Source organism: Perissodus microlepis, chromosome 10 (assembly GCF_051167445.1).
Source record: "Perissodus microlepis isolate ML-2025 ecotype Zambia chromosome 10, ASM5116744v1, whole genome shotgun sequence".
Taxonomy (NCBI): Eukaryota; Metazoa; Chordata; class Actinopteri; order Cichliformes; family Cichlidae; genus Perissodus; species Perissodus microlepis.
In genome coordinates this window covers 9,880,036-9,903,817 of record NC_140470.1, presented here as the reverse complement: position 1 = coordinate 9,903,817, position 23,782 = coordinate 9,880,036, and the positions used below count along the sequence as shown (strand labels likewise).

The 23,782-nt window shown below is 38.6% G+C and overlaps 1 protein-coding gene across 2 annotated transcripts in view; it reads left to right on the top strand.

The window, feature by feature from the left end:
* gabrb4 (gamma-aminobutyric acid type A receptor subunit beta4) overlaps positions 1–23,782 on the top strand; it is a 54,775-nt gene that overhangs the window by 17,411 nt on the left and 13,582 nt on the right. For both annotated transcript variants that reach the window (XM_084941837.1, XM_084941836.1), the window contains exons 3-4: positions 17,210–17,277; positions 19,439–19,659. In XM_084941837.1, coding sequence (XP_084797963.1) covers positions 17,210–17,277; positions 19,439–19,659 — 289 coding nt within the window. The remainder of the gene's footprint in view (positions 1–17,209; positions 17,278–19,438; positions 19,660–23,782) is intronic.

The following is a 23,782-nucleotide window of genomic DNA, read 5'->3' as shown; positions in this document are numbered from 1 at the left end:
ACTGCTGGGTCTAGAGATGGCTTTTTGAGTAAAGGTTTAACCACAGCCACCTTGAAGGCCTGTGGTACATAGCCGACCATTAGAGATAGGTTGATCATATTTAAGATCGAAGAATTAATCAATGGCAGGACTTCTTTGAGCAGTTTTGTAGGAATGGGGTCTAAAAGACACGTTGATGGTTTGGAGGAAGTAATTATTGAAGTTAACTCAGAAAGATCAATTGGAGAAAAAGAGTCTAACTTAACATCAATGGTACTAAGAGTAGCTGTAGATAATATTACATCTGTGGGATGATTACTGGTAATTTTTTCTCTAATGATAAAAATTTTATTTGTGAAGAAGTTCATGAAGTCATTACTAGTTAACATTAAAGGGATGGTTGGCTCAACAGAGCTCTGACTCTTTGTCAGCCTGGCTACAGTGCTGAAGAGAAACCTGGGGTTGTTCTTATTTTCTTCAATCAGTGATGAATAGTAAGATGTTCTGGCTTTGCGGAGGGCTTTCTTATAAAGCAGCAAACTATTTCTCCAGGCTAAATGATGATCCTCTAAATTTGTGACACGCCATTTCCTCTCCAGATTACGAGTCTTCTGCTTTAGGGTACGTGTTTGAGAATTATACCACGGAGTCAGGTACTTCTGATTAGAGACCTTAGTTTTCACTGGAGCTACAGTATCCAGAGTCGTACGTAGTGAGGAGGTGAAATTATTAACAAGATAATCAACCTCTGTTGGGGTAGCGTTCAGATAGCTGCTCTGCTCTGTGTTGGTACAGGGCATTGAAGATGATAACAGTGGGTGGATTATATTCTTAAACTTAGTTACAGCGCTTTCAGAAAGACATCTACTTTGATAAAATCTACTCTCCACCGCTGTGTAATCAATTATTGTAAATGTAAATGTTATCAGGAAATGATCAGACAGGAGAGGGTTTTCAGGAAACACTGTTAAATGTTCAGTTTCTATGCCATATGTTAAAACAAGATCTAGAGTGTGATTAAAGTGGTGGGTGGGTTCTTTTACATTTTGAGAGAAGCCAATTGAGTCTAATAACAGACTAAATGCCATGTTGAGGCTGTCATTTTTAGCATCTACATGGATGTTAAAATCACCCACAATAATTATTTTATTTGAGCTCAGAACTAAATTAGATATAAAGTCTGAGAAATCAGACAGAAACTCTGTGTAAGGCCCAGGTGGACGATAGATGGTAACAAGTAAGACTGGTTTCTGAGTTTCACAGCTGGGGTGGACAATGTTAAGCATCAGGCTTTCAAATGAATTAAAAGTCTGTCTTGGTCTTTCATTAATTAATAGGCTGGTGTGAAAAATTGCTGCCACACTGCCCCCTCGGCCTGTGCTTCGAGGTTTCTGGTAGTTAGAATGACTCGGGGGTGTTGATTCATTTAAACTAACATAATCATCCTGCTGCAACCAGGTTTCTGTAAGGCAGAGTAAATCAATTTGTTGATCAATTATTAAGTCATGTACTAACAGAGACTTGGAGGAGAGAGACCTAATATTTAATAATCCACATTTCACTGTTTTACTCTTTGGTTCAGATGTGGATACTGTACTGTTCTTTCTTTTTGATTGTTTATGTTTAAGTTGTTTGTTGCTGGTTTTTAGTTTGTTTTTTGTCTTTTTGGAAGCTGACACAGTCTCTATGGAGATGGGTTTTTGGGGGGGGTAGCAGGAGGAGAGAAGCTGCAGAGAGGCGTGTAAGACTGCAACTCTGCTTCCTGGTCCCAACTCTGGATAGTCATATTTTGGGGGGTTTAATAAATTTGTCCATATTTCTAGAAATGAGAGCTGCTCCATCCAAAGTGGGATGGATGCCGTCTCTCCTAACAAGCTCAGGTTTCCTCCAGAAGGTTTGCCAATTATCTATGAAGCCCACATCGTTTCTGGGACACCACTCAGACAGCCAGCAATTTAAGGAGAACATGCGGCTAAACATGTCACTCCTGGTCTGATTGGGGAGGGGACCAGAGAAAACTACAGAAGTTGTCTCGGTGTAGACAGCCCTGCAGATTTTAGAAATACATGTGACTAGTGGAAATTGCAAGTGGTGATCTCTTTTGTTATTTTTTTTTCCTCTCCACGACTTTAAAGATTCACACGGTTCACGGGAAGATCGAGAATTTTTCTGTAACAGATGGATTAATTAAAGTTCAACCGTGTACCTTTTAGGGAGAAAGGACAATAAAGGACACCCTGTCCGGGGACTGGAATGTCACAGCAGCGTATAGCTCCACTGGGAATAAATCTGAAACCATTACAGAGGTGACTGAATCTCTGGGGAATTCTCTGCGGTCGTGGGGCATTTTATGTTTTATGGTGGTTATGAGCATTAAAAAAACAAAAATGAAGTAAAACAAAACCAAATAAAAGTAGCACAAAAAGAATTTGGTGTTGAAAACCAATATGTGATTTTTAGTTTAAAATACAGTATTGTGTTATAGACACAAACATCAAATGCCATCAATGCAATTTTTTATTTAATACATTTAATTGATATTATTAGTTTAAGGCTTTTAACCTTATGACACTGTCTCTATGACAGTGTCAGAATGCACCATCTGTGAGCAGCTGTTTTAAAGGTGTGTCAAAGGCGGGCTGATAACAGTGAAAAAAATAGTCTAACACTGCTGTGCGTTTGATTATTTACTGTGTCACAATAAAGGGAAAATTGTTCCAGTCTGTTAAAAGAGCAGCATTTCTCACATTTATACTATAATTATATGCAGAACAGAATGTGCTAGTTGGATAATAATAATAAATTAAATATTTTTAATTTGCTCCTACTGTACATTGGAATTGTCTTGGAGCAAGAACATCAGTCAGCTATAGAGCTGCTGCTGCTGCTGCTGCTGCTTGATGCTACCATTAACAGTTCTGAGGTGGTACATATTATTTATCATTACACATGAAATGACATGAAGACATGTTTTTTAACAACAATAAAAAGGATCCGCAATTTGACTAAGAAATGAAATGCATCACATTCTTAACCTAATTTCTCACGATTCCTTTCTTTGTCGTTTTGTTATTAAGTTACCAGAATTTGTCTGAAGTTTAAACAGCTAAAAATATAAGAAATAAAGGCAAATTTTTTTGAGTGTTCAAATTTGCAACAAGTGTTGCTTCTGTGAATGAAAAGAAAACCCCAAATTGATTCTATTTCGTATTTAAAGTGTCAACGGTGTTCCATAGACATGTACCAAAACACTGTAAGAGGATAAAACTTTCTATATTTATTGGAGACTTCCGACTGCAGGAAGTCATATTGCTTCCACAGTCGATAACAATGTTGCGTTCTTGTTTTCTCCACAACATGTATTTTTTCTTGCATCCTACCATAAAGTCATTTTGACACAAGACTTTAATGGTTTCAAATAAAAGAGGATCACGGTAGAATTTTGCAGTTTAATGATCTCAACCATTAAAAAACATCAATGGCTCTCAGGACCACTTGTCAGAGCGAATCAGACTCTCTACCTGTGCAACAGCTTGTGACAGCAACTGTAATTGCCGGATCCCAAGCTATAGGCGGTCCAGCCTGTGGACATGTCATCAAAGAACGGTCACCTGCCATATCTCTCTGCCATATGCAGCTCGGGTTTTGCTGATCTCATTTCCCATTGACCTCAAATGAGTCCCAGTTGCAGCTTGATCTTGTTTGTAATGGATACGTGGTAAATGTAGCCATGAAACAGCACATCGGTTTCAGCAAGAGTGGTGAGTAGAATGGACACCTAATTGACTGCATATAAAAGGCGGGACATGTAAGTAAGAGCAGCAGCTGCAGCGCTTTATATTCAGCTTGTAAGATACTGTAGCGTAATGTAAGTGTAATTGATATGAGGCTATCCCGTGTGTCCTTTGAGATGATAGACTAAATGCTGCTCACATACGTGTGCGGCTCTTTACAGAGAGCACTCCCAACACTATTACTTTACCTTCTGAGAACACGACCACTGATTGATGCCCGCAGGACGTCGGATGCAACCTGCAGTTTGGCGGACGCAGATATTAAATAATATGTGGTAGCAGGTAGATCTATCAAGGTTAGCAGGCGACTGTGCAACACTCGGGACAATCTCTTAGTTTGTGTGCTGCGACATGTCAAATGTTGGGGTGTTTTGCATATGGGCTGATGGCAGAGGCCATTGTAATTCAGTCTCAAAGTAATGCCTATTCAGCGCAAAACATAAGTGTGTTGTCAGAATCCCAGGATGGATGTTGGGGCATGTGCAAGTGAAATCTATCCTGATGAAGAGAGAATGCCCAGTGATTTATTGCAGAGGGAACGCAGGAAAAAATGCTCAAGCTGGGCACTTTTTCCTTTTCCCTTCGCTTAGATTTTCTATTTGAATTAAATGAGGTGTGTATGTAGGCAGGCAGAGGGGGGGCAGGGGTGGTGAGAGATAGCATGCAGGAGAAAGGACATACTTCATCTTCCCATTCAAAGTGTTGTTTTCAGCAACTTTGAAATGAAGGAGAAAAATGCTGATAGAATTGCACCAGAATGTATCGCAGTGGACTGCAAAGTACAAAAACCCTAGGTCAGGCGTTGGTGAGGCATCCTGCATGCAGGGCATTTTTCCTCTTTCTTTTTTTTTTAATTCCTCTTAAGGTCCCCAGTGACTCACTTCTTGAACCTGCAGTGATTGATGGGAGGTGTGTCCTTGACAAGGCCATGATAGGGTGGCCAAGGGCAAGATACAGCTATCAAATTGTTTCACATACAAAAACAAGGATGAAAAAAAGCCATTTACAGCATCTGGAGAGAGATGCTTTCACCCTTACTACTAGGAAACATGCTTAAAAGCCCATCTCATTTCTGAACTCAAACAGCTGGCCACAAAAAAAAAAAGGTTTCCACATAAAAATATTTTGTGCATAGTGTAGGGCTAGAGGAAAACGCAAGATGGAAGCGTGGCTCAACCTCTGTGAAACAGCATATACACCTCTTAAAGCATCAACAACAACAATGCAATAAAATGCAAATGATTTATATTGAATTCAGTGACCATTTGAAAGTAGACCAGTGTTGTAGCTCTGAAAGGGAAATTTTTCGTGTTATAATTATTATCAGTTCTGCACTGAAGCGTCGCAATTCAGTACCTGGAGGTTTTTACTGCTGTTATAACAGGTGCAGAACATAGCTTGGCATTGTCTTCCTGAAACAAGCAAAGTCTCCCCTGAAGGAAATCTACTTCAGCATTTATGAGACCTTCACAGATATGCACGTTACACATGCCACGCACAGTAATGAACATCACGCCATTACAGATGCTGGCTTTTGACCATGTGCTAATAACAACCTAGACAGAGAATTTCACTGTTAGCCTGAGAAATGTGGCTTCCAGAAATATTTTACTTTTTATTTAGTCAGAGTACCCAACATGGTGACACAGCTAGCATCACTGTAAATATGCTAGAGACTGACAGCAATAACAGAAAAAGATGATTCTCTAATTTTGTTTCATGTTGCATACACCATAATTGTGATCAGTGTTGGGATCGTTACTTTAGTTTCTTAAAAATATTGTATTATGTTACTTAATTTGTTATACTACTCATTACATTACATTACATTACTTACTAAAGAAGACCTGCTGAAGATCAGTCTGTGTTCTTTGCTAACATTGCGTTAGCATGCTATATGTGCAGATGCTTCCAAATACAGAGCCAAAGTAGTGCTGGCAGCACGATGCAGTTGTTTATGTCCTGGATGCAATTTATAGTTTAGCGGACTACCTCACGTTTGTTCTTTTGTGTAATAAATATAAAAGCAATGTCCATACCGCTCCACCATTTTCCTCCTCCCGGCACATGACCTGAAATCAGCTGACTGCAGCACAAGTGAGCAGGAATAACAAAAGTTTTGTTGGATGTTTTTTTTTCTTTCTATCCACCCAGCATTAAGATAACTGAAGAAGTAATGCAAGTGATGAGATAATTGTAGCTGTAATGTAATCACTGAATTTATTATATTACTGCGTTCCTGAAAAATATGATGTCATTACAGTAACGTGTTACTTTGCAACACTGATCGTGATAATACGTTCTCAGGGTGTCCGATACAGATAATTACCTTAATGCTGTTTTGTATGAACTGTTCTGGCATCTGTGTGCATATTGGTGATGTCAGTGGTGATGCTTTCATTTTCAACATTTAATATTATTACAATTCAGGGCTCTCTTGTTAATTGTAAATAGAAACAGGAACTGACACTGTAGGTATACTTTACTAGGTCTTGTTAAGTCTACAATTTAGAAATAACTTGAATAGGTTTTCTTATGTCAAACTCCATTCTCCTGTTTTGTGAAGCTATAGGTATGTCAAAAGATATGCATGTATAAACTGAAAGATCTGAACTGTAGTTGTGTTTTTAGTTTTTGATTTTCTGTGTGATCACAAATAAATGGAACACATTTGGACAGATGTATCCATCCTCCTGCACGGTCACATGTCTCTGCAGTTCAAGTGTACAGTAGATGTATGTGTCAACTGGCTGATGAGTTAAACTTACTGAAGTTTTCCTCTAGTGGCACAACACAACTTCTCTATTTCTCTTCCTGCCCTTCTTTCTTCCTCGGAGTCTTTGAACACACAGCAGCACTCGCTGTCACTCTTCGTTTTGATTCCACTTTTTTCATCTGATCTAACACGACTTGAGTTTGTTTTCCTTCTTTACATTTATGCAGCTTGTTTTTGTTTTTCATATACTATTTTTCTCCCCCTTGTTTTTGAGTTTGTCATTTAGAGTCTGTTATCCAGCTCTGTTGACTTTTGTTTGTCGTGTTGCAGGATCTTTTTTTTATTCCTCGCTTTTGTTCGAGGTGAGATGTTTCTTTTTTTTTATCTCACCTGCGCAATGTGACTTTCTCTGTTCCTGTGGTCTAGCAGCATTTCATGTGCAAATAAATGAACTCTAAACTCTAGATGGCAATTCAGCAAAAGTGAAGAGTCCTAAGTAGTGAGATTCCTGCACAGATGCCTCACACACATCTCGCTAATGTCTTGTACTGTTCACCTTTTGATGACCTTGGTTGTCTTCACTCCTGATGGGTTTTTCTTGTTTGTTTTTTTGGTACATTGTAATTTAGTGGCTTGGACAGAACAGCAGAAAGAACAAGAGGAACACTAAGAGTTTCTTTACTAATAAAGAACTAATTCATGTATCGTACTCTCTTGAGACATATTAGTCTTGACTGGTGAGGAGGATCTACACATAATTACCACAGGTTAATGTAATTACACAGACATTTAAAGCGGGACTTACCAATGCGTGCACGATGATGCTGATGCCATTGGATATCGTGGCATCAATTAAAAGAGACAAAAACAGATGCCCTTTTGTAAAGAAAACATCCTGTATTTAGCAGCACACATATCTTATGACTTTACTTAAGCCAATGTTTCAAAATGTTCAGTTCACGATCAGAAGGGAACATGAAAATAATGGCATTGATTAAAACTGTCAATGTGCGACTGAATAAATTAGGCCTACGAGTAAATAAATAATAAGCTGGACCACAGAGAACTGATGAATGAATTATACCCTTTTTTAGCCAATAGTTTGCTAACAGCTTCAGGGGGAAATCCTGCAATGGACACACTTTGTCCTCAAGTACCCATACATTGGCATATTTCCTTTGTATCACAGAAAACAAACCTTCCACAGTCTGCAAGTCGTTCCTTTTTTAAATTTCTTCAAAACAGATTGGTGACTTACCCTTTTTCTGTGCGTACAACAATCTCAGATCTAGCTCTGTTCACCTTTGGAGAGCACAAAGCGTCATTTTGAGATATTTGAAATTTCATCTCGAGTAAATATGCTTTATTTTCATTTGGCTGTGTTCAGTAGATATACTGTAGGTTAAATCTGTTTAAACTATTTCGTTGATTGAGTTACCCTCGTGATTAACTGTTTTCTATCAGCCTGCTATTTTAGTGTCTCTCATCAACTGCACTTGCTTCTAAAAAAAAGAAGTCAAACCTTTCAATTCACTCTTCATCCCCTCAGACTACTTTAATAATGTTCCTTGTGGGATTGTAATGTAGGAGTTGGAAATTTCATTTGTAATATGTGCAGTGTTTCGTAAGTAGGAAGCATCTTCTGTTTCCAGCTTTTTAGTGCAGTATCTAAGTAGGTTTCATATATCAGGCCTGAGGTTTGTGACAGGATAGGACGATAAGATGAGGCCACCTTTACTTATCCTCTGTCTCTCTGACTTCCTGTGATGTACTGCCTCTGCTCTCCTGTTTCACCTCATCATTTTCTTTTGTCTACTCTTCTGTCCTTTTTCAGGCCCCTTTGGTTTAATGATTTCGCCTTATTTACTGGCTATCACCGCGTACTCAGGGTTCTTCGGTTGTGGCGGCGCTTGCAGTTTTACACTTGGTTGCTTTCCTTGGACAGTGCAGAATGCAACATTGGTATCAAATAACTTATTTTGTCTGTGTTTTAATGAGAACTAAATGTTACAAACAAGTGTGAAGAATGAATGATTAAGACGGGACAGAAGAACGGGTTGCAATCATGGGATACGCACAGGACGCAAATATTAAACAAACTTGACATTACATTAATTTCACTTATTTTGAAATTCTAAAAATTAAAAATAGATATGGAAAATAACCTGATTAAATGCTCAGATCACATATTTGACCCTATCGATGAGACCTCGGGGAAAACATTAAGCTGCGCTGGGTTCTGAAAGAGTGATCCAGTTTCCTTCCACAGTCCTGACATATGCACAGCAACTGGAAACTCTAAATTGTCCGTAGGTGTGACTGTGTTCATCCGTCTATGTGTGTTAGCCCTGCAGACTTGTGTCCTGCCCACTGCATGCTGGGGTACAGACTCCGGGTCTTTGCTACCCTGAAGCTTGTAGAAAACAGAAGAATATTAAGTAGCTCAAGAAATGGGATGTGGAAATGGTAATAAAATAATAATGATTAAAAGTAATAAAAACCTAGCGTTCTGCACAGACCTAAACTGGCTGCACACGTTACGACTGAAACTGCAGTTTATCATGTTTTTTTTTTTTAGACGTGTATCTAAAAATGTCAAAAGATGTCTTCTTCACTTATATAGCTTTGTGAGGATATTTAAGTTCTTGAGGGTTTAGGGTGAATACGTTCAGTCAGCAGTTACAGTAGCTCCCTGTGGTGACCTAAATAACTTCATTCATAAAGACACTGATACATGCGGGGAAACCTGAAAGTACAGAACTGCCTCCCTCTCAATGTATGCGTTTCCTAAAGCAAACATCACCGCCTCGTTTCAGTTTTAGCCGTATACTGTTCACATGTGCTCGTGATGATTACTTGATCTAATGCATTTGTTTCTTTCCAAGCTGATCCTACTTTTAGCAGCCACAAAATTACAGTAAATCTAATGTATATGATGTGTTCATTTGGAGTTCATAAGGGTCTTAGATTATAATAAAAAAAAGACACGTTGTTCCTTCCTCAGTGTTCGGGATGAATGTAACATGAAAGCCGGTGCACTAGCGGAATAGACCTGCTGTATAATTAGGCTGCTGAAATATTGGATTTTAAGATGTCATGTTGTTTTGTAATCTTCTGCTGATGTATATCAGAGACACCCTTTGGCTTCTTGAGCAAAGGTAGCGTTTCTATTATTTATTGCACTTTCCGCTGTTGTTTTCGGTTGATCTATATCATGAAGCAGCTAACTGAGGCCGCTGTAGTGAAAGCATTTTGTAGGATACATTGTTGTGTTGTCTTGAAAAAAAGGTTTCCATTGAATAAAACCAAAACATAAAGAGAAAAAAACAAATGAAAAAACAAAAACAAATACAGATTCAGCTGGATAAATCATCATGCTTCTCTTGCAACACTGAAGGGAAAATGCTGCACAGTTGCTATGGAACCCTCTGTTGCTAGGCAATGGGTTTATTATCAGAGTTTTATTTTTTTATATAAGAGGCGGTGTTTTCTTTGGCATCTCGCAAATTTGTTTTCAGAAGGCTTTTTTCGACTGACAGGTTATGAGGAATAATGCTTTCTTTAATTAAGATCCAAGTTATTCTGTTTTATTTATTTTCTGTGTAGATGATCAAATGCAAATGTCCAAACACAATATAACTTATGAAGTATTTCATCAGAAACCATTGCTGCAAGAGAATGTCAAACATTTATGCCATATTAAACCACATATTTAGCGGTTAGCTTTCTTAAGGAGGATTCTATATCGAGTTCACCTTATGCTGGTCCTGTGTTGAATGTGCTATTGATCCTCTCTTTCTTTCTTTCTTTGTAATTTATCTGGCTTAATTTATGAAAACATCCAAATTATAAGCGCAAATATGGAGGGAATATTATCATGATGCCCTCTTGTGGCTGCACCCAGACATCAGACTGATTAAGGTTTACATTATTAGACATGTTTTTAATATATAAGAAAATACAATCGTAGTAATGACCCAATTTAGGGAAGCCTGACTCTCTTTTTCTTTCCTGCCTGACCTGTCACACTCTTACATGTACTATGCATAGAAACTGACATGAATCAAAGAAGCACTATTTTGACTTCTGATTATGATAAACATCTGTAATAGCAACTGCAACTGTACTTTGTGGCTGATTATCTACATTATGCTAACACATTAAAGGAAATGCACATATTGCACATATATGTGTTAAACAGATAATAAAAGTAGTAATTCTGTGTTTGAAGCATAGCATACAAGCGGAGCTTTGGATGTTATTAACACTTCATAATGGAAGCAGTTCGTGATTTTTGCTAGTCATCAAATAACCAGCCTAATAACATTTGAGGGACCATATATAGTCTAGAGTGTCCAAAAAAACAAACAAAACAAAACCCCAAACAAAGGCATTTTTTAAACCTGCTTTATTTTCTTTATAATAAATAACGACTTTTCAGATATTAGTCAGGTTAGGATTATCAGCTCAGATTAGAAAAAAACATGATTAGCAGTCAACAAAGTTACAAAGACATGTGTGCCCTGCCCTCAGTTGAAATCAGGATATGCCACTCCCCAGCAGTGAACGTACTTTGTTTTGATTTGAACTGCCATTACCATGGAAAACATTAAGTGGGGCAGCTTCACTGCCCCCTACATCGGTTGCCCTGAGGCAAAATAAGGCTGTTAGACTGCAAGCTAAATGTGGCAACACATTGTTGGACTTCAGAGGACAGCATACATAATAGATGAAAAGCAAAGGAGGGGACGAAAGGGCTCAAAAAGAAAAACAATTGTCATCAAGGAATGAAATCAGATTGGCTTATTTTCTGTTTATGAACCATTTAGGAAATCTACTGGACACCACTCCATGCTAATGAGCCATGACAATAATGACTTCAGCTACTGGCAAGAAAAGAAACACATTTATATCTTATTCGTTTAAAGCAGTAGTTCTCAAAATGTGGGATGGGAAAACTGTTGGGGTCCCATCCCAGTCACTGCAGGACCAGGGGGGAAAATATGGAGTGAATGAGATCACTGACTGATTTGTATTTTAAAAAACAAAGATGAGTTTACTGATCCTTTGCCTTTTATTGACCTTTATTTTAATAAAATTCAACCTGGTGAAAATTGTGCAAGTTTCTCTTTGGTGCCTTTCAGTAAATGTGACCAGCATAAGCTTTTCCATCATTTAAGACAGCGCAACTGGTCTTTTCATCCATTATTTTAACTCAATAGTCAGCGTCCTTCTGGGAAAAAAAAGACAACAACATACGGAGGTCAGCCTGTAGTTTGAGAGTTCCTTTCAAACCCGATGTCATGACTGAGGAGTCTGACTGAATTCCAGGACAGGACGCTACTTGACCAAACAATAATGATTTGTCATCATTGCCACAATCTATAGTATATTTATGGTCTGTTTCAATCTAAAAGGCAGCATCATTTGCAAAATTACCATTCGAGTACATTAACTACAACTTAAAACTAGCAAACGAGATTAGAAATCCTTCAGGTTTCCTGGGGGTCACACGTGAAGGTGGAATTAGGATTCTTTCTCATAGACTGCCCCCTGCTGGCCGCTAGAAAAAATGTAGGTTTAAAGCACATTTTTGTATCAGATTCACTTTTCAGGCCCAGAGGCAGTTGCCATCTTTTATTTACATGCTATGGGCATTATGAAGACTTCAGTCTAGTCACCTCTGCTGATACTGTGAAAGCTTGGGGAAATATTATACATTACATCTTAATGTCCACCTAAAAAAAAAACACACTAAATTGTGTTGTGATGTTAGCGTACAAATTCACCCAAATCAAATGAAGAGCAAATAAAATAAGAAAAACATAGTATTATGTTTATAATCATGATGCCCTGCTACAGAAAACCCATTTTAAAGACTTACATTTAAAATGATTAATGTGATTAATTGATTCTTTACCACCAACAACTGCTCGCCTTCTTTACAGTTGACCCATGTAGCACACACGCACAGGAAAATCTTCATGCTGTTAGAGCATGTGGTCATTACACTGCCATGCGAGTGGACATCAAAAAACCCCACAGGGTGACTTTAATTTAGTAAAATTTCAGTAAATCTGTTCTGTTCCCTGAGTGATGTCCCTGTGCCCAGTTTCACGAGGAACCACATGAGGAGAAACCAGTAGGCGACTAAAGATCAACTCATATTGTTTTTGCCTCTGTTCCATTTTAATGCACCACATCTATGCCCAGACCATCATCAGACATGTGCTACAAGCTGTTCCTACTGCGATGCTGGCCAGCAACCCGTCAGCGAGCCAGAGCAGGCTGACACATTCAGAGGCTTCTTGAAAAACTTAGTGTTACACGCTAGTTCGCTAATTGTTCGCACACAATATGGCTTGCCTTGGGACATTATGATCTCTTCCTCTTATTCGCACCCTTCTTTTTCACAGATCCCAACCTTTGATAAATTATTAAAAAGACAGACTAAGAGATGGTTGGAAACATTTGCAGTGGAGAACAAGAAAGTATGTGGTGGCTACAGTTGGGGTTTTTTTTGTTTTTTTTTATGAAAATCAACGTCTAATGGTGTTTGTTTTCGTTCCAACTTGTGAAGTGCAATTGCAGGCAACAGTTTTATTTCAAGAAAGCTGTGGTGGTGAAGTAAGTGACTCTGCTCCTCTAAAGCAGGGTCAACATATGCAGAGGGAGACAGAGGGAGGGTGGGAGAGAGAGGTGAGATTTCGTGCTTTCTGTTTTCATCTAGCGAACGAATGTACTTTGGCATCTCTGGGGAAAACAGTTGCTGGTTGCTTTCACAAAGTGTGATGGAAAATGGCCCTATACCCCCCTCCATCATCCATTTTTTTAAGGAAAAGATGGGTCAGGGAAGATGACAGAGCTTTAGGGTATTTAGAGTAGTGGGACGAGTCAAAGAAGAAGAATTTGCAGAGTATAGGAGAGAACGTGTGCGGGTCTTTCAGTCAGATCCCCAGAATAGTAGCAGATTCATTCATGTTATCACATTTTATCATAGAATATCATAGAATGTTTGTATTGTTGCTGTTTTTTGATCGTCTGATTCTGTTGTGTTTTGCAGCAGACATCTGATATGCCTTTTAATTCTCTAAAGCCATAGATTGTTGCAGTGAGGCTTCGGGGTTTATTTCATGACCCTCAAGATTGCACCGATCAGGCATAGCATTATGAGCACTGACAGGTGAAGTGAATAACACTGATTATCTCTTCATCGTGACACCTGTTAGTGGGTGGGATATATTAGGGAGCAAGTGAACATTTTGTCCTTAAAGTTCATGTTTTAGAAGCAGGAAAAATGGGCTAGAGTAAGGTTTTGATAGGTAGACGTCTGGGTCAGAGCTTCTGTTTCTGGTCTGTAGTGGTCAGTATCTATCAAAAGTGATAATGCTCTCCTGGGAAACCTTGCTGTCCTGCCATCTATGTGGATGTTACTTTGACATGTACCACTTACCTAAGCATTGCTGCAGACCATGTGCACCCTTTGATGGAAATGGTACTCCCTGATGGCCATGGTCACTGTCAGCAGGATAATGCGCCCTGCCACGAAGCAAAAAGTGTTCAGGAATGGTTTGAGAAGCAAAACAATGAGTCTAAGGTGTTGACTTCACCTCCAAATTCCCTAGATCTCAATCCAATTGAGTATCTTTAGGATGTGTTGTACAAACAAGTCCGAAGGCTCCACCTCTCAACTTACAGGACTTGAAGGGTCTGTTGCTAACATCTTGGTATCAGAAACTACTTTACACCTACAGGGGTCCAGTACAGGGTCCATGGGTCAGGACTGTTTTAGCAGCAAAAGGGAGACCAACACAATATGAGGCAGGTGGTCATAATGTTATGCCTGATGTGTAGTACGCAAATGGTAACACAGTTCTAATCCCATTAACTAATTTGCCAATCCAACTATTGTGACCACTTAACATATGTGCTAATATTTCATACATGACAAAGCTGCCACAGGTTTTGTTTTTAAATTTAACAATGTTTTACCCATACATGTGTGTCAGTACAGTTACACCTATAGGTTGCAGATGATAGTTTAAGCAGAATGATGCACTGAAATGTGTAACATAAGTGTCGTTAAGGAGGAATGAGGTGCAAAATGATTTATTGGGTATGATCTTGATGTAGACAAAGACTCAACATTTGGAGCTGGGTCAGTTCCTCGCAGAGTGCCCTGCAAGAGGCTGTCTGAACCTTCCCAAGCATGCAAACTATCGCTTGTTAAACCATTTGTTTTAGCCACATTCAACAACCGTCTTGGCTTCCTGGTCACGTCAGTGAGCACTCTGTTCTGAATTGCTTGGAGATCTCGGACCCTGTTGTATTTTTTTTTAAAGTTGTTCCAGAGTGCTGGAGTACAATTAAATGTTCTAATGCGGTACACAATTAAATATTTAATAAAGGAAGTGGATGTTGCACCAGTATGAAAAGAGAAACGCAGACAATCTGTCAGTGCCAATTGCAGTGTTATTTAGTATAATTGATGAAGTTTGTCAACACACAAACAGTTTAAATAAGTCGATTAGTCATCAAAGCTAATTCTAGCAGAAATGCTTATTTCATTCACCTTTCTGCTGAAACAAAATGTTCCTAGTCATACGTGATTATGACGTTGGTCAGAGTTGGTCATGAATTAGACTGCACAGTTTGTTCCATGCTCTAAGCTACAGAGGCAAGACATAAAGTTTATGGATCGATGTTTGTATCACAGAAACACACACTATAGTTATTGAGAGCAGACTGACAGGCTAGATTGAACTCTATTTTTAGCCATAATCAGAAGCATAGTCATGTGGACTCTTTATGCATCTAGACTCTGTATGGTGAGATTATTTGGGCACATCTGGGTTATGTTAGTGATTTTTATACACTTAAAATCCTTATGGCCTCTGAACTGTGCAAGTTTCCAACCTTTAACATCACCACAGCTCTCGTCATCTAAAGCAGCTGTCAACTTTTTTTTTCGTATTAATATATTTTTTTAATATTTTTTTTTTTTATTTCAGAGTGTTATATTTTTAGAGGATCCAGAGGTGAAGTCTTAGATCTGTTTTGGGCAAAGAATCTGTCTATGTGAACTTGTGCAGTATAACCATCAGCTGTATGTCACTCTCTGACTCTGTGAATCACAATAGGCTATAACAATATACATATTCATAAAATGTGTTAATTATATTGTGTTATTACAAAAAAGTAATTATTGGTGGTGCTTTCTACTTGATACTTCTGTTCCAATGAAACTCCAAAAATATTTTTTTTCACTTTCAGTACCTATTACCAGCAGCTAATGCTGAGGAATCTCACTGTGCAGTTAAAACTGTGAAGGAAATGATGGCCTAGTAAACTTTTATTTAAAAAAGGGAAAATTCGAAGAAACAATCAGCATAAAAAAACAGTCATTGCTTATGATAAAAAAAAGTTATCATGTCGTCCTTATTCCTTTCTATTTTCTAATGTGTGCCACCAGTCTCTGAAAAAAGGATATACAGTAGATGCAGTATATCCATGCATATGATATACAGTAGTAAATCACATGCAGTTCACACAGCAGCAGTGCATTAATAACGTAGCTATCGCATTGATTCATTTTACTAAAAAGCTATAAGTCTGATGTCTTTCGGGTATGTATGATGATATATTAGATCGTACATACTGCAGCAGAGTTGCTTTTTTTCTTCTCGTAGTTATGATTCCTATGCAAATGCCACTTCCACTATAAAACTGTGGCACATCATCTGAATTCCCTGATTCAGCTTTGCCACATGAACCAATCACTGATCTGCTATTGCTGTTTCTGTTTTCCGTGTCAGCAAATTATATTTTGTGGCTCCATCAACCAAAATAAAGGTGACTTAGTTTGAAGAACAGGGAATGGGAAGGCTGTATTTTGCACCAATAAAACACTGAGAACTAATGGTAACAGATCTGTTCCCCCAGTTAAGGCCAATGCAAGGCATTAAGAAAAGAACAAACAAGCGCTTATTGCAGTTATGTATCTACATTTTTTAGTGTTACAGTGTGCCTTCCTGTATTTGAGGCAATGTCTCATGCGTATTCATGACTGTATACAGCACAGTCACATGGTGTCACTGGCTGTTGGTTACAGCAACTGTGGTTTTATGTGCACTGTGAATGCATACAGCTCGTAAACCTAAAGTTGTGTGACCACTGAAATGGGTATGTGGTTATTGCATTTGTAAGGGAGTCAGCATGCATATCTGTCACATGCACTATAATCATGTAAATGAGGCGTGGTTCACTCTTTTCGTTCTTTTACATAAACTGCTAGTATAGAAACGTGTATGCACGAGAGCATTTTCTCCGTGTGGTTTCAGAGGCTTCTGAAAGGGGCTCATCTTTACGCTGGGCTTTGCATCCACCCACTGGCAACTGCACATATTAAGCACTAACCTTTATATTTGTGCTCAGTGTGATTTTTTTTGTCTTTTTGGGGGTGGGGGTATTTGAGCTGTTGAACAAGGGTACAATGCATTTTCGGTAAAAAACAAAAACAAATGGCTGTTTTCATATGCAAAAACATAACACAGTGTCGATTTTTGCATCAGTCAGTACACAAAATCTGATGTGGCTGGGTGGATGCTGCTGAATTTATCAAGCAGTTTAATGTTAGAGCATCGCTTCAAAATATGTGTGTTTAAGAAGAAAAGAAAAAATAAAAGCGCTTTGGTGACGCCAAGTTTTCCTTTCTCCTCAGGTCCTCCAGTCGTCGTAGGAATGAGCATCAACATAGCAAGTATAGACTCCATCTCAGAAGTAAACATGGTAAGTTCAGATCTCATTGTTTTAAGGAGGGCTTCACACTAGGAACTCCCAACCTTGCAAGCAGAGACTAGATTCATGCTAAACCATGCAAATATTAAATATCAGATACCAAATTTCCCCAAAAATATATCTCAAACACTCACTATGAAAAATATCAGAATATTTCTGTGTTGACTGTCACATCTATTTTTATTTATAGCCTGCAGCACATTTAAATAATAAAAGTTGATCCAAAGTGCTTTAGAGACAAGCACATTTAAATTCCAGGTCTTCAAAATTAGTGTTTTTTGAAGCCTTGAAATACATGAAAAGCTTAAAGGTGTGTTTTGGTGTGTTCACTAATTACTGTGGTATCCGATCACAGTGATTTAGTGGTCAAATTGCAAATTAATGATCATTCTAATCAGTATTGGCAATATTATCCCTGCATTTACTTTGCATGGGATCAGTACCAAGTAAATAACTATCACACAGCACTTGCAAATATCAAGGCAAATACTTGCTTACAGAATCAGCAAAGGCAGGATTGCTCAAAGGCTTTCCAGCTACAAACACTACTAACTGTGTTTTGTACAGTTCAGTTGGACTGAACGGCCACACAGACTGTGGATACGTGTGATGGTGGACAACCGCTTCTGCTTGTTACTGAATGAGACACTGAGATTTGACTGCAGGTTCTTTTTTGTTTCCTTTTTTTCATCATTACTCCTCACACTAGTTTGCAGGTGTGTTCGTTTGCTCTGACAAAGACTGTCAGAGAGGCAGGCTGGAGTACTGGATAAGGCAATATGGCTGATGTCTGAGAAATGACGTCATCCTGTCTCTTAGCGTTCTTTTTCTTTCACTCAGCATGATATAGCCGCCCACGTAGTGTGGCAGCTTTTTAAAAATTATGATTATTGTTATTATTCTCTGCTGTATGGCTTTTTTTTGCTTCTGGAGTGATGGAATAATTTTACAAAAATTCAAAGTTTATTTGTGATTTGACATACATCTAACAATCCCCTAAAGTTGATTCTGTTCATCTGGACGTAGCGTTTTGTGGGAGAAATATTTCATCACTCATCCAAGTGACTTCTTCAGACTCAGCTGACTGCAGGTTTCCCCAAATCTTATAAACAGTACATTTGCATAATGACTGAAACCAGCCCACTGAAGGAACAATGGGCTGGGAGGTCAGAGGTCAGGTTAATTATGCAAATTCTCATGACCATTGATCAACAAGCACTAACCAAAACCCACTGATCAATGGCCATGAGTACCATTCACAGAGAGTTGGGGAATGGCTGCAATCACAGCATCAACTTTTGGAGATTTACTTTCCTGGATGATTGAGAATGCATCAAGACATCTAACAATCAGTCACTCAGACTGATTATTAAAAATTCACGGTCTTAATGAAACAAAAACATAAAATGTCAGTGTTTTCCGCCAGTCGATGCGTTTGCAGGTTTTCGAGTAGCAGAAAATTTCATTGGGTTGTGTGTTTTTAAAATGACATTAGAGTGCCTTTCCTCGAATTTGCATCTAAAATTGCTGATTATTAATGAGAAATGTCACTGAAAGGGGTGATTGAGTTGTTTATCAGTAGTATGGTTTAGTTCTCATTACGAGCCCCGTGGCCATTCATTTGTACACGGGTGAGGCATTTTCTGAAAAAATATTATGTCATTAATAATAAATCAGAAAGGAAGGATACCAGATCTCTTAATAGGCATCATGCTCAAATGCAGAGTGTGGGTAAACTTGTTATTTAACTCTAATAATCTGAGATGCATCGAAAGCCGCCGTTTTTTTTTGCACTTTGTAGGTTTTACATTAAGCGCCTGTACTCGTGTTTTTCTCAGCACTATTAACAGCACAGCCCTTTGGCTACAGGGGATACATTAGCTGCAAGACGATATTTCTCCACTTCACTGCATTTCTCCTCCTAATCCTTCTCTCTCACGCTTTTCCTTAACACAATCAGAAACATTAGATGTTTTTTCCTGATCTGAGATTCACTTAAGCATCTTCTAGTTTCTTCTGCACTTAACTTTTGAGCAGCAGTTAATCTAAAACAACTGTCTACTTTTCCCCTTGAGTACAGTTGAGTACTTTTTTGTTTCTTTGTTTGTTTTTTGCCTGTGGTTTATGTTGGTTTTTCTTTTACTTCTTCCAGGACTATACCATCACAATGTATTTCCAGCAGAGCTGGCGAGATAAACGGTTGGCCTATGGTGAGCTGAACCTAAATCTAACTCTGGACAACCGTGTAGCAGACCAGCTTTGGCTCCCTGACACCTACTTCCTTAATGACAAGAAGTCCTTTCTTCATGGTGTGACAGTAAAAAACCGTATGATCCGACTGCACCCTGATGGCACCGTCTTATATGGATTAAGGTAAGCGCAGTAAAAACGCTACGCACTACGTGGGTTGCTGGTTAATTTTAATGTGGCTTATCAGGCAAGCATCGGTGCTGTGGACACATTGTGCCACACTCTTCTGTCTTTCTTTTTCTCTGTTTACCGTCCAACTGTTGTTTTATTTGCCTTCACATTATAATAGCAATGCTGTGACACTAAGAGTGCAGTTAGTTTTTGGTTGCTACCACCGTGTGAAATGAACTTTTAAGTAGACCAGGTCTACAACAACCCGCAAACAGTCTCTGTCTGCAGAGCAACTTTGGTATGTCAAGCTGGGAAAACATGGCAATAGGACAGAGTCAGTGTACTATCAGTTTGCTATCATGTGCTATTGAATGGGGTCAAGATGGCAATTACATGTAATCTGTTTGTGATAATATCCAGTTAATAAAGTAATCCAGCCCAAACCAATCCAAAAACAGTGACATAGGCGTTCCAGGACTGCAACTGAACTACAAAATGACACAGGTACTCACCAGCCAATCCAATCAACGTGCAACCACCAATCTTTTGCAAGGAGGTTGCTATCCTGTCTTTGCTGTAGCATGACTGAGCGATGAGACTGCGTAATTATTATTTATCATTTTTATCATTACCAAAGTTTGTTACACAGCTGAACTTAGAGGCAGTTTGGCTCTTGCAGTCTCAACAGGTCAAGTGAGAAGGAACTGGACACTATGAAATGTCCCAGTGTGAGTGTGGCTATGTGCAGCTCCATTTTCCTCAGCAATTGATTAGAAATCTTTCCAGGATGTTTCTCTGCCCACAGCCTGGAAAGAAACTGGACAGAGTTCTTGTTGCCTTTTACATTTTACTTTTATACTAGAAGAAGTCTAAGCCCCAGAAAATATAATGTGAGCACAGAAAAACATTCCACGTGTGGCAGTAAAGGACCCGTCTCACTGTGACCATAAACAGCATTAGCCGTAAAATAAATAGTACAGCAGAATCATAAGTATTTCGATATTGCTAAAACTTTTGCAAACTGCTGAACATCCATACATACAGCTCTTACGATAACCTGAACAACTGTTGCTGTGCTGCCAGTCATTTCCTTCATCAAGTGGTATATTTTACTAACCTTAAACCACATTTAAGCTGGAAAAACAAGATCACCTCTGCTAGCCCATATCATCTGGTCCTTTGGCAGGATGAAATATGACAGATTTATTTTTGGTAACAACAAACAGACTTTCAAGTTTTATTTTTAAAGTTAATGGTCTGCAAAGTTATAAGCTTGACCTGAAACAATCACAATGTTTTGGAAGCAGTGGCGAATACATTAAAGCAAAGGTTCATTGACCCAGAAAGGCTAAAAAAAAAGGTTTAAAATGCTCACCACCTCAATGTCCCAGATCACTGTGACGAACCAGACAATTCAGTCAACAGCAAATGCGCACAGAGGGACCCATCTAAAAATCCCCTGGGCACTGCTTAAAGTAAGGTTTATGGAACTCACAATGGATTGCTGCTTTTCTTAACACAAGTTATTAAAATAAAGTAGTGTGACAGAGGCAAAGAAGCTGGGAAGGCGTTTTGTTCGCCGAATAAAGGAAAATGTCAGCGACAGGATTTACATCATATGAAGTAATGAATTATTAATGCGATAATCAGCATTCAGAAATGCCAAATTACCAAATTGGTGCTGACACAAAAGGAGATGTGACTGCAAAAGTATTTCTTTTTCTTCTTATGACTCGTCACAGGACTATTATCACTTCAACAGAAATGCATCCTCACTGATGCAGAGGTGGCAAACAAATATCTGTGAGACGGTTTCATCTGGATCTACTGTGACAATTCCACACAGGCATGCCAAGCTAATTTTAGCTTCTGACCAGACAAGTACAATCTGTACTTGTGTTTCTGTTCTCCAAGTCTGGAATAGGATGAATATATTATTTTAACAAAACAAAAAAAAAAGAGTTGCTGTTTGATGTGGAACGTTATATATCCAACAATGTTTACATACATCCAGCTGATGATCACATTGGGAACGACTAGAGGGGGACTTGGAGAGTACATCCTTTATGAAGGCTAGTACACTATTTTGGTATTTTAAGGAAGGGAACTTGAAAAAAAGTATTTAAAATTGTTCCATGCAGGTACTAATTAAGCAAATAGAAAAATAGCACTGACAAAATAGCATATACCAAGTGAAATCTCTGACTTTACCCCATTAAATATTTAGTTTTGTTAGTTTTTGAATGTGTGTGGAATAAAATAACAACTTTGTGCAGCGGCCAATTTAAGCAGGTGGAGACTTGTGCCAAAATGGTACCAAATTACACTGCGCCACCTGATCTGAATAAACATTCCCAGCTGCTCCACTCAGCGCGGCTCAACACATGCAGGTTCCTCTGCGCCCGCAGAAAGAGGCACAAGGGTAGCAAAATGGACCAGAGCCAGAAGAAAATTGCATTACACCTGCATTTGCACCTCGGCTGGCTTTTTATTCCGCATGCACGAAATGGAAAGCGAAGTCCGTTCCAGGGGATTTTAACGTCAGCTAATTCTTCAACAGCTCGTCCTTAGACGTACTACAGTTTGGTGTTGTCTGCTGTAAGCTGTATAGTAGATGGTCTCAGATTTGATTTTTGTCAGCAGTGTGTAATTAGAAAAAAGTGCATAATCGTACATGCAGTGGTGATTCCAGGGCCTTTATAAGCTTCCCATGAGCGTGTAATGAAATTGCTTTCTTGATTTGTTCGTCTTTTGCCCAGAGGTTGTGAGGACAACCAGAACAGACAATGCACAATAAATGTTTGTAGTCTGAGTTCAAGCCAATTGATTGTTGTGACTCTCAAATCAGAGTGCCTGAGGTTTTCGGTGTCTTTAAATGGATTTTATTGCAACCCCTCCCCGTTTGAGTCTATCCCCCACGTCCTGCTCAGTAGCAGGACGTGGGGGATAGACACAAACTGTGGACAATCACATTACACACGCTACTGCACCTTGTCCTGTTCTCTACCCACTCACTGTGAAATGTGCTAGCGCTGGTGTTTTTTTGTGTTTGTTTTTTTAAAAATGTGCTTTGTTTCGTACAACTTACTGTGATTCTAATCTAATTTGCGTTCTTCGACTACTTCTATTTTTATATTCATTTTGGGTAAAAGCTTAAAAGTGTCTCTGCTTCACAACGGCACCGTCATTTTTTACCCACTGATGTGGCTTTGAGTGTTGAATGGTGAATGATTCTTTGTACCAGCAGCCTTTGTTCTTCCAGATTACCAGTCAGATTGCACCTGATTGCACTTTTTTTTAAATCAATTTTTCTCATGATCAAACACACACGAAAAAAGATATTTTAAAAGATGCTATATTCAGACCTATAACTCAAAGACTGCTCTGTTCTGCGCTACAACTTAATTTACTTTAATACAGTAAACGGTAATAATTATCCTTAGTTCTAAATTTTCCGTTTTGTAATACACAGATTGCAATGGAGAGTTGTGGATGCAGCAATGATCAACGCTCCAAGAATGGTTCGGATCACAAACCAGTTCTTCTGATGTGACAGTCTAACTAGGCTTGTGCATAATTTCAAAGTACTCGTGTCTCTTTTTTCTCATACAGCAACAAATTTCAGTGGGATAAAAGGCACTTTTTGCCGCGTTACTTTTATTCATAGATTTAATTAACATTTTTTTAGGGTAATACTTTAACAGGATTATGCACTGTTCAGGTAATAGTCCATACAGTTTAGCTTTGAACCCTTTAAAGCAGTTTTAACACTTCAGTTTCTAGTATATATTTTTTTAATTTCAGCTATTGCTTGAGGATCAAGTTAAGTACCCATACACGCACACAGAAAAGTTTTGAACTTAATATTTTGAGTTCAACACTTACTTGAAATGCTTGTGACACTGGCATCTTTGCCTAAATGAATTATTAGTGCTGTGCTTGCCCACAAGAATCCAGAGATGAAGGAATTGTATGAATGCAAATACAAAAAAAAAGCAAACAATAAAATTCCATCATTGCAACATTTTGGTTCTTTAAGCTCTTTGTTTTCGGTTGTACCAGGTAATTCTACAGATAGATTTGAACCTTGTGCTTTATTACGTATAACATAAGAGGTGGGTCTGATTCTGAAAAA